The sequence below is a fragment of the Muscardinus avellanarius genome (assembly GCF_963383645.1).
Source record: "Muscardinus avellanarius genome assembly, chromosome: 6".
NCBI classification, from domain to species: Eukaryota; Metazoa; Chordata; class Mammalia; order Rodentia; family Gliridae; genus Muscardinus; species Muscardinus avellanarius.
Genome location: NC_137791.1, coordinates 16,391,277 through 16,403,435, shown reverse-complemented (window position 1 = coordinate 16,403,435; position 12,159 = coordinate 16,391,277). Strand labels below are relative to the sequence as shown.

Genomic DNA, 12,159 nt, shown 5'->3' with positions numbered 1-12,159 from the left:
TCTCCCACGTCACGCTTTCTCACTATGACATACGGTGCCACGCTAGGCCCAAAGCCAAGTGTCAAGTAACCATGGACTACAACCCAGGGGTTTCTACCTCTGAGCTACACCTCCTCCCTTTTCATTTTTATTTTGAGACAAGGTCTCACTAAGTTGCTTAGGCTGGCCTTGAACCTGTGATCCTCCTGTCTCGGCCTCCCATGTACCGGGGATTACAAGCGTGTGCCACCTCTTCCTAATCGGATCCTGTACTCTACTCAGCAAGGATGCAACAGTCTGTGTGTTCCTTGCACACTGGCGTCCCTCGCCAGAGATGCCAGTTTAACGAGTCCTAGAGGACAAAGAGTGACGGCCGGAAGTGGAAACATGGCTTGCTGATAGCAATTGGCTTCCGGAACTCATCAAGACAATCTTAAGTTTAGAAGAGGAAACGCTTTTGGAGCAAAGACTGCCAATACATTTCAAATTAAACTTTGTAATCACTGCTTGGCATCATGTAAGAGACACTCAGATTAATGAACGGATGTGTGTGCATCATTTTATGTAGCTTGTTGGGAACAGAACCATCTACTTGTTCTCCTGTATCATCTGTTATTCCACACATTAACACACATATTTTATACATACATTAGCAAGTAATGGTACTCTCATCAACCTAGAGAGACCCTGTTTCAAAATAAAATAGAGCTGGGAGTGGAACTCAGAGGTTGAATGCCCCTGAGCTCAATACCCAGTACTAAAAAAAGTAAATTGATAAATTAAAATAAATTTTAAATATATATATAGAGAGGGAGAGAGGGAGAGGGAGAGGGAGAGAGAGAGAGAGAGAGAGAGAGAGAGAGAGAGAGAGAGAGAGAACGCGCATGCGAGAGAGGCCAAGAAAGAAAGAAAAAGGAAAAAAGAAAAGCAGAAGGAAACACATGGTGGCTCACACTTGTAATCCCAGTACTTGGGAGGCTGAGACAGAAGGATTGCAGGTTCGCAGCCAGCCTCAACTACCTTGCTTGTGAGGCCTTCTGCAATTTAGTGAGACCCTGTTTCAAAATAATAAAAAATCAGGCTAGGAGCTGGGCGTGGTGGCACATGCTTGTAATCCCAGCATTCAGGAGGCGGAGACTGGAGGATCGCATTTTGCAGACAGCCTCAGCTACTTAGTGATACCCTCTGCAATTCAGTGAGACCCTGTTTCAAAATAAAGAATAAAAAATAGGGCAGAGGGTGTAGCTCGGAGGTAGAATGCCCCTGGGTTCCATCCCCAGACCTGGAGAAAAAAAATCAGGCTGAGGATGTAGCTCAGAGGTTGAATGCCCCTGGGTTCAATTTCCAGTACATAAAACAAAATAAAATATAAAATAAAATAAATAAAATGGGCTAGAGGTGTAGCTCAGAGGTAGGCCCTTAGGCCCAACACCTGATACACACACACACACACACACACACACACACACACACACACACACACACGCATGCGCACACACATATACACACAGCAAGAAGGAAAGAGAGATTGGGTTTTATTCTAAGGAAGGCTTTAGGATGGTGAGAAGGGCAAGTCTAAAATTTGCAGGATAGGCCAGCAGGCTGGACACTCAGCAGGGTCATTAGTCTTTTGGTGCCGGGGACTGAATCTAGGGCCTTACCGGGCAAGGGCTCTACCACTGAGTTACACTCCCGGCCCTAGTGTTAGTCTTAAGGCAGATTCTTTCTTTGGGAGAAAGGCTGAGACTTTTTCTCTTTTGCTATTGTTGTACTGAGGATGGAACCCAGGCGTATCCTACCTTTGAGCTACACCCCGGCCCTATCTTATTTAATTAATCAATTAACTTTTTTTTTGTAGTACTGGGTGTAGCTTGGAGGTAGAATGCCCCTGGGTTCCATCCCCAGGACTGCCAAAAAAAAAAAAAAAAAAAAAAAAAACTGATTACAGATGTTAATCACATCTACAAAATAACTGGACAGCAATATCCACACTAGTGTTTGACCAAACATGCCATAGTCTAGCCAGGTAGACACAAAATTAGCCATCATGATACCAAATGTGATAAAGTGAACTGTTGGGCGAATTTGCTGGATTTCTAAATTTTCTATACCGCCATGTATATCCCACACAGAGTACTCCAAATGTTCTGGACACCACATAGATCATAAAATCAGAAGAGACACACTGAGTTAATCACCATTAATAACCATGAATAACAGTACCCTGTCTAGTGAACGAAGTATAGAAATACATCTCAGCACTTTAACTTTCTAAGTGATCCATTTATTTAAGTTAAAAAAGAATGTATGTGAGCTGGGTGTGTGGTACATGCTTGTAATACCAGCATTTGGGAGGCTGAGACCGGAGGATCGTGGTTTGCGGACAGCCTCAGCTACTTAGTGAGGCCCTTTGCAACTCAGAGAGATTGTTTCAAAATAAAGAATAAAAACTAGGGCTGGGGGTGTAGCTCGGAGGTAGAATGCCTCTGGGTTCCATCCCCAGTACTGCGTTAAAAAAAAAAAAGAATAAAAAATGTATGTGATATTAAAGCAGAGACTCAAAGGGCGAATGCTACTCAACCCCAACAGTTAACCCAATGCCTGTTACTGACCCAGCTCTTAACCCTACAATAACCTTCAGAGTTGCCAAGGTATTCTGTACAAAACACCAACAAAGGCGAAATCCAAAGTGTTTCTCAGAGAACGCAGCTTTTTTCTTTTTCCCAAAAGAAGTGGCGTGCAAACACAGCTATATTTCGCTATTTACAAGGTGTCAGAAAGACAAACGAGGAGAGAATGACCTCAGAAAAGACAGCCTCACTCTCCCCGAACTCCCAAAATATGATTTAATGAGAGTCAAGTTGCAAAACGCCGGGCTGAGCGGACCGAAGCGCTGACGTAACGATTCCTGAGATTTTGCGAACTCCTATGTATGTTTGGAAACTCTCATAGAAATAATAAACAGCATCATGACCCAAGCCATATGTGGAAAATGCAATTTCTCATGCTAAAAGTTGCATACAGGCTCTTATTTATTTGGTCTTTTGTTCAATAAAATGCTGGTAGCATTGGTTGGATGGAGGAGTAATGGCTCATGTATGTAATGTAGCGAGTCTTAGAAGCCTTTTTTTTTTTTGCGGTACTGGGGATTAAACCCAGGGGCATTCCACCTCTGAGCTATACTCCTAGCCCTATTTTTCATTCATTCATTCATTCATTTATTTATTCATTTATTTATTCATTCATTCATTCATTTATGTGGGTCTGGGGATGGAACCCAGGGGCATTCAACCTCCGAACTACACCCCTGCCCTATTTTTTATTTTATATTTGTTGCGGTACCAAGGATGGAATCCAGGGGCATTGTACCTCCGAGCTACACCCTCAGCCCTATTTTTTATTCTTCATTTTGAAACAGGGCCTCGCTGAGTTGCAAAAGGCCTAAGTAGTAGCTGAGGCTGGCCCTGAACTGCGATCCTACTGTCTCAGCCTCCCAAATGCTGGGATTACAAGCGTGCGCCACTCTGCCCGACTCTGTTCTTTTATTCTTTAAAATAAAGGGTCTTACCAAGTTGCAGAGGGCCTCACTAAGTAGCCGAGGCTGGCTGTGAACCTGCGATCCTCTGGTTTCAGCCTCCTGAATGCCTGCGCCACCATACAGGTCTCAGCATTTCCTATTTAGAGCAGTTTAGGACATATTTTAGCCTGACTTTGTGAAATCAGTGTTACAGAAAATGAATGACCCTGAAGAAGTATGTCTGTAAAGTAGAATTAATAGCAGATCTGTGTTTCTGATCCAGTTAAAGACTCTAAGTAACAGTCGGAAATGAACCAGTACATGAACTTACTAATGTCTGTATACACATTTATATGTCCTTAGTTTACCATCTCAGTATCCAAATGGTCTATTTAAAGGTCTTGAAACTTAACTGTTTGAAAAGTTTTATTTGGTAGCAGAAAATATCTACAAATGAATCTTTACAAAAGAGGACGTGCAAAAGAGGAGAAATAAATGTATACATATAAGATTTTGCTCTTGAAGTTTGGGGTGATTATCAACAATCAATTTAGGTTACCAGAACTCATAGAAAGCTTTATGTCTTTTTTCATGTAAAGGAAATAGAAACTATGTTAATCCGTGGACTAATTAGTTTGTTAAAACTCACAACAGATTATACTGAACCTAAAAAAAAAAAAAATTAATTCTATGGAGGAAAAGACAAACCAAGTTATTTCACACTAAAGTAATAAACATATTTAGACAGAAAAAAAAAATCTCAAACTGACAGCTTATCTTCAACCTACCAAGTCCATGATGCCCACAATTTTCTTTATACACCATGGCTTTTTAGCTCAGTTTTGGAAATTATGCAAAATTTTACATAAAACATAAAGTGTTACCAACAGTAATTGTTGTTACTAGTCTCTTGTTCTGAGTACTCTGTTCATTTGGTCATATGTGCTATCCTTGCCGCAGAGCTGATCAGCTGACAGGGAGGACAAGGCCTATGAAATGACGCAAAGATGGGAACAGGCGGCATCAGCCGACCTCACCGTAAAGTGCCAAGGGCTTGGTAGTCATCAAAATACTAATGCCTAGACTTTGAATGGGCCCAAACAAACGCAGCATTAAGAGCATCTGGGAGCAACCAATTCTAATCAATATCTATGGCACAGTGTACAAGCAGAAAGTAGTTAATGTTTTAACAAAATATTAAGAATACTGTTTTCTCTAAAGGGGAACAAGTAGATAACTTCTCATTAGCAGAAAGAGAAAAACCAACACTGGGGGTTAATTTCCAGTTTAAATGTATTTATGAATAAGAAGATTGTGAGCCCCATTAATTAAATATAAAAAGTCCAGAAGAAATTATGACCTTGATGTACAAGTAGAGCAGTATTTCTAAATCAAACTGAACTTAGCGTATGATTAAATACTATGCTATATATACGTACACGTGTATAGCACACACACACACACACACACACTCATAGTACCTATATATGGAATTCTCTAGATGCTCACAGTAAAAAAATGTATAGAGTGTAATCAAAAACATCTTTTATATAGCTCACTGAGTGATACCTTCTGTGGGTTAGATAGCTTAAATTCTTCAAGTGTGAGTTTCAATTTTTGATAGCAGAGCTGTGCTTTGGCATTCAAACCTTTCTAAGATCTTAGTTTCTGAAAGTGAGGAATGAAAGGTAGAGAACATCAAATGTGAGAGCTTTTTCCAAAGCCCTATACCATCCTACCAGTCACAAGGTGAAACATACCAGGGTGAAATCTAGCTCCCTGGAGCTGGTTCAGGGGTGAGTTAAAAGGATGTGATTCAAAAGAAGTTTAAGTGCATATTTTAAAAACAAAAGCCACACGCTATAATGTTCTGCATACTCCATTTTAACTCGCAGGAGATGGCTTCTGTATTAATTTCTACTACCAAGATAATTTTCATCTTTGTCTAGACCTTGGAATATAATTCCAGCTATTTCTAATGAAAGACTCTTCTCTAGAGATGTGTTTAAAACCTGTTATTATATGCACTCATATTTGTGTAAATCAGAGTTTTACTGATAATATGCAAATCAAACAAGGCATAAATCAGCAACTGAGGTTTCAACCACTGCAACTCCATGTTTGCGTTATGCAGAAATAATTCAGAAATTTTATTCACAGAAGTGAACTAAGAAAGGAAAATATAAATGGGAACTCAAAATACATTTATACTGACAAAATGGACTTTGTTGGGCTGTATTTATTGGAATAATACATAAAAATAGTTAAGCGTTGAAAAATGCTTGGAAAATACTGTTTTATAACAAACTCTTTTCAATTTGTTAATACAATGTTTAATGTGGTTTAGTTTTCTTATGCAAAGGATCTTTATAAAATTTCAATTCTTCTTTTTCTTCTTCCTTGTTTGGTGCTGGAGATTGAACTCAGAGTCTCACACATAAAAAATACATGCTCCGCAACGGAGCTAAACCTCCAGCCTCCTAATTCTTAAATGACTTAACATAATGGTAAGATTTTAGAGTGCTGTAGATCTACAAAAATTGCAGCTAACCTGTAGAAAGTTAAGAAAAAAGTACACTAAGAACATTCATAATTGCTTTAAACCTTTCTGATAGGCAGCTTTAATGAAAACAATTTTCTTTTTTTCTGTATTTGTTGTGTTTTCAACCTTCAAATATGTTCATCCTCCAGGTAACACACTTTAGTCTGGTCACACATCAACTGTGTGTTTTGACAGGTTAGGCACGTTTCAATGATTTTAGGTTGCTGTTTTATTATAAAACAGCTTACACAACAAACTCAAACTTTTTTTAAATTTAAAAATCCATTTCAAAATTTAATCCTGGTTTTAGTTTTTGTTTAAAAAAAAAAAAGGAAACCTTTAAAAGTATCAAATGTTACTAGTCTACAGTTCAGTGCCATGAACACTTAAGTTTGTAGACAGGGGAAATAAACCTAGGACATCGATTTAGGCACAGTACTATGGCCAAAGGCCAGAAGTTAGGGCACATCTGTGAACTCAGGCAACAGTTAGAGGTCTGAATGGAGGGGTCATGCCTCAGCTGTGGACACCCCATCTCTGTCCTCCCCCAAAGCTGTTAGTAAGTCTCAAATCCCTGCATGAGAGATTGTATGCAACTTAGGTTAAGAAAAAAAATCACACAATTAATTACACCTGCTGTCTAAAGTCTGTTGCGGAGCCAGGGCAGATGAACACAACTCAAGCCTCACTATAATCTGTAGTCTCGATCCTGAGTCACAGGACCATGTTAAGGTGAGACAGAATTATACCACTCCTCTGGCAGTTTCAGAAATCCAGTCGGAAGGGATCCATGACTACAGGATTTCACATTACAGCAAGGCTCCAATATTTCATGGATTGGGTCAGTGAAACTAAGTCACAGTATAAACTCCTTGTTTCTTTTACTCAAAAAGCAATAGGTGCTACATATAAGAATCACTTATATAACACATCTATTTTTTAAATGAAGATATAAAACATTAATTGCATAGGGATTTAAATATAAGGCCATTAAGAATATTAAGTAAAAAAAAAAAATCACGGAAAGGGCACTACGGTGTCAAAAGGTAGAATTTCAATTCTTAGAGTGCTGAATCTCCGTTACTGTCTAATTTTAAAAAATCACAGTATGTTGCTGTTACTAACAGTGAATGTCAAATGTTTCATTAAATCTGAAGTGGAAGCCAATATTAGGACTCACTGAAGCTCATTGTCTAAACCTGATCAGTGTATTAGCACTTCAGTGCCTGGTGCGTACCTGATTAATTACATAATCTACCTTTTGCAAATAAGGTGTAATACATGTTAACAAGTGTTAAGAGCACAGCATCACCACATAACACAGGTGATCTGCAGGCTAAGGCGAGAGTCTTAAGTTATACTGTCTTTCAACGGTGCAAGAACCCACCAGCAGAATCTTTACTCACTCAATGAACCCGAAACACTGTTAATTTATAAAACATAACAAAAGGTCTGCCATTAGACACCGAATGTACATGAAGTAGAGAACAGAGCTAGGTCCTGACAGCAGTCTATAAGGTCCTCTTCGGCATTCTGGATGAGTCCAACTATACACTGTAGTTTAAGCTTCTGGCCACCTGAACTTTCCGGTAAAATTTTAACTGGTGAAGTCTACTCATTTTTTTTTTAATGTTGTTAGACTATAGTTTAAACAGCAATGTCCAGGCCTAAAAGTAGCTTAGTTCACTTAGTACTGTTATATTGAGTAGTGTGCAAAAAACCAAGAACTCTCAAAGGATTTCTGTTAGAGAACATTGGGGATACCCAAACAATGTTTTAAATGAAAAAGTGCATAAATACAGTAATACTACAAGTGTGTTAACTATGAGACAAATGGTTCTCTGGGCACTAAACAATACTGTCTTCCCACTTTATTTACATGTTACGAACTGTTTGGATACCACAAAGCACCATGTACAGTCCAAATTGCTGGATACTCTCTGAAAGGTCCTCTGACTTCGGCTTTGCTCGCCGAGGCCCTACCGAGGGCAGGAGAGTCAAGCCATCTTCAGACAGGATTTGGCTTCGCAATCCCGGGCTCTTTTGTTCAGGAAGGGCAACGTGGTGTCTTCACTTCACGTTCTTGGTGGGCGTTTCGGATTCTGTGGACTGCCTCCCATCTGTCCAGGCTTCCCGGGTGCTCTTCAGAGCCAGCGTCTTCTGCTGGTCAACCACGACGTAGTCCACCCTCTCATCAGCCACGCTGCTGCCTGAGACGCTGCTCTTTTGCTAAAATGCAAATAAGAAAACCAAAAGGTGCCACACATTAAAGGGTGCTTCTAATTGAAACAGAGTGAATTTGGTCTTAAAACATAGACACATAAGCATTGTGAATAATCTTGAAATTCTATTTCAAGGAGGGAAAAAAAATTCACTAATGACCCTCACAAGAAAAAAAAACCCACAAAAACTACTAATGACCTCATTTTTTTTTTCTTGGTGGTACTCGGAATATTGAACCCAAGGGCGTTCTACCTCTGAGTTATATCCCCAGCCTTATTGTATTATTATTATTATTATTATTATTAATTTTATTTATTTTTTGGTGGCACTGGGGGTGGAACCCGGAGGCTTTCTACCTCTGGGCTATACTCCCAGACCCATTTTTTAAATATATATTTTATTTGGAAACAGGGTCTCACTAAGTTGCTGAGAGCCTCACTAAGTAGCTGAGGCTGGCTTCAAACCTGCGCGATCCTCCTGTCTCAGCCTCCCAAGCACGGGGATTACAAGCGTGCGCCACCACGCCCAGCCTATTTTTATTTTTGAAACAGGGTCTTGTTAGGTTGTTGAGAGTCTCACTACCTGCTAAGGTTGTCCTCAAACCTGTGATCCTCCCGGCTCAGCCTCCCAAGTACTGGGATTGCAGGTCTGTGCCACCATGCTCTGCTAACAACCTCACTTTAACAATCTTGCCTTTGTTCAACTATGCACTTTCCTCCTGAATTTAAAGTAATCATATAGGCCGGGCGTGGTGGCGCATGCTTGTAATCTCAGCATTCGGGAGGCTGAGACCAGAGGATTGCAGTTCGCAGACAGCCTCAGCTACTTAGTGAGGCCCTCTGTAACTCAGTGAGACCCAGTTTCAAAATAAAGAATAAAAAATAGGGCTGGGGCTGTAGCTCGGAGGTCAAATGCCCCTGGGTTCCATACCCAGACCCGCAAAAAAAAAAAAATAAATAAATAAAATAAATAAATATAAAGTAATCATACAGAATTAAAACTAATATTCCCATCAGAAATGAAATTCATAGAAAACAAGAAGAACAAATACTTGGTTTATCCTAATAGGATTCTCCCTTGAGCTTAAGCCTGACTTTTTTCTTCTTCTTTTTGCGGGTCTGGGGATGGAACCCAGGGGCATTCTACCTCCAAGATACACCTCCAGCCCTATTTTTTATTCAAGATAAGAACTGCAAACAGAACAAAAATCATTTTCTAAGGAAAGGCAACATACAGATATTTAAGTTAAAGAACTGGCCACCAGCCAAGTATGGTGGTGCACGCTTGTAAACCCAGTACTTGGGAGGCTGAGACAGGAGGACCTCGGTTTGCAGCCAGCCTCAGCTACTTAGTGAGGCCCTCTGCAACTTACTGAGACCCTGTTTCAAAATAAAGAACAAAAAATAGGGCTGGGGGTGTAGCTCAGAGGTGGAATGCAAACGAGTTCCTTCCTCAGTACCACCAAAAAAAAAAAAAAAAAAAAAAAAAAAATTTGGCTACCAATAGGCCTCTACTCAAGAAACTGCCAAAGGCTGTATTTCTGGGTAAAAAAGGTTATAATAGAAAGAATGTCTGAGATAGAAGAAAAAAATGATAAAGAAGTTGGTAAACAGGAAAGAAAGTGTAAATAAATATTATTTCTATAACAATAACAATACTATGTCATCCATGGATCTAACAAAAAGATAGAAAAAACAATTTTTGGCAAAAATTCACATAACGTGAGCTAAAATTTTAAAGGGATGGAAGACACTGGTTAGCTTTGGAATTTGTTTGGTAATCATGTCACTGAAGACCTCCGAAGAACTAGAACTTGGGTGACCTCCGCACCAGCAGAAAGGAAAAAGTTACATTAGTAGTCTTCATCGTTTTAACAAACAGCATTAAATAGTAGACTTTGCTAAATTTAAGCTGAAAAGAAGAGAAGTTTCCCACAGGTGGCATTTTTTGTGAGTTGGAAGCTGGAGGCACCAGCTGGACAAGGTTCCCATACCTTGCGCGGGGGAGTGGACTTCCCAGAGTCTAAGTCGAGATCTAGGTATTCGACTTGCTTGTCTCCTTTAGGCTTGATCATAGGACTGCTTCCTCCATCGAGGCTATTACTGCCAAAAAGGTTCTGAAAGCAAAACACAACAAAGCCAGCCGTCAGACAATCACGAGACATATTACAATTCTGTTTTGGTTTTGAGTCAGGGTCTCAAATTCCTGGGCGCAATCTCTCCTGCCTTAGCTACTCACATGAGTAGCTGGGACTACAGGTGTGCATCCCTGCAAATCCCCCAAACCACCCATCCTGTGCTTATTTTCAAAAGAACACAGCTTGAAGATATGTCTGCTTAGAAAATTAGACTTTTAGGACTGAAAGAAAGTGATTAATATTTAAGAACGATTTAAAATTTAGAGCACGATTAAATTTGGCTAAACTAAGACATCAAAACACAGTTGGCTGTGGAAATTCAACCTGAATATTATTAAAGTTTTATCTGTGCTCAATTACTTTTTTTTTTTTTTTTTGGTGGTACTGGGAGTGGAATCCAGGGGCTATACTCCCAGACCTATTTTATACTTTATTTGAAAACAGGGTCTCACTAAGTTGGTGAGAGCCTCACTAAGTAGCTGAGGCTGGCTTCGAACCTGTGCGATCCTCCTGTCTCAGCCTCCCAAGCATGGGGATTACAAGTGTGCGCCACCACGTCCAGCCTTTAATTACATTTTAATAAAAATTTCATCTATAGTCAATTGTATTTTTATAGGATCCTTCTACTCTTTGCTTTCAAATTAAATTTTGAAGAAACTTTCCACATTTTATGTAATGGCTTTCTCACACACACACACACACACACACACACACACACACAAACACACACAATTAGTTTTGAGTAAGTATATTAACTGAAAGGTATGGATAAGGACTCCATTGGGAAAGTTCTTTTTGTAATTATCTAGAATTTTTACCACTTAATTTTCCTTCCTTCCCCTCTCTCTCTCTCTCTCTCTCTCTCTCTCTCTCTTTTTCAGTACTGGGGATGAAACCCAGGGGCATTCTACCTCCCAGCTACACCCCAGCCCATTTTTCATTCTTTATTTTGAACAGGGTTTCATTAAGTTGCGAAGGGCCTCACTAAGTAGCTGAGGCTGGCCATGAACCGTGATCCTCCTGTCTCGGCCTCCCAAATGCTGGGATGACAAGGGTGCGCCACCACGCCCGGCCTAAATCACTCTCTATGATAAAGAAAATAGAAAGACAGATGACAGAAATAGATAACAACAACAACAACAACAAAAATGAAAAAATAGGTTAGTAGGAAATTTAAGATCAATGCTAAATAAAAAGAAAGCCTGGCATGAACATTCACTTTCTGCTCTAATTATGACAGTTCTCTTTTGTTCTTTTTTTGGCACTAGGAAATGAATCCAGGAGCATTCCACTTTCAAGTTATACTCCCAGCCCTATTTTATTTAATTAAGTGGTTAATTAATTAGCTAATGGTACTGGGGATTGAACCCAGGGGCATTTTACTTCTGAGCTACACTGTTTTATTTTTTATTTTTATTTTTTTTTAATGTGGGTCTGGGGATGGAACCCAGAGGCATTTGACCTCCGAGCTACACACCCTGCCCAATTTTTTTATTCTTTATTTTGAAGCAGGGTCTCACTGAGTTGCGGAGGGCCTCACTAAGCAGCTGAGGCTGTCCGCGAACCGTGATCCTCAGGTCTCAGCCTCCCAAATGCTGGGATTACAAGCGTGTGCCACCACACCCGACTTTACACTCTTTTTATTTTGAAACAGGATCTCACTAGCTTGATGAGGGTCTCACTACTTGCTTAGGATGTCCTCGAACCTGTGATCCTCCAGTCTCAGCTTCCCAAGTACTGAGATTACAAGCATGTACCACC

General features: G+C 39.9%; 1 protein-coding gene across 2 annotated transcripts in view; it reads right to left on the bottom strand.

The window, feature by feature from the left end:
• Positions 1 to 8,108: 8,108 nt before the first annotated feature.
• The window catches only part of GAB1 (GRB2 associated binding protein 1), a gene marked incomplete at both ends in the record, with an annotated part of 130,265 nt that continues 126,214 nt past the window's right edge, over positions 8,109 to 12,159 (bottom strand). For both annotated transcript variants that reach the window (XM_080697882.1, XM_080697883.1), the window contains 2 exons: positions 8,109 to 8,267; positions 10,255 to 10,377. In XM_080697882.1, the coding sequence (XP_080554008.1) occupies positions 8,109 to 8,267; positions 10,255 to 10,377 (282 nt within the window). The remainder of the gene's footprint in view (positions 8,268 to 10,254; positions 10,378 to 12,159) is intronic.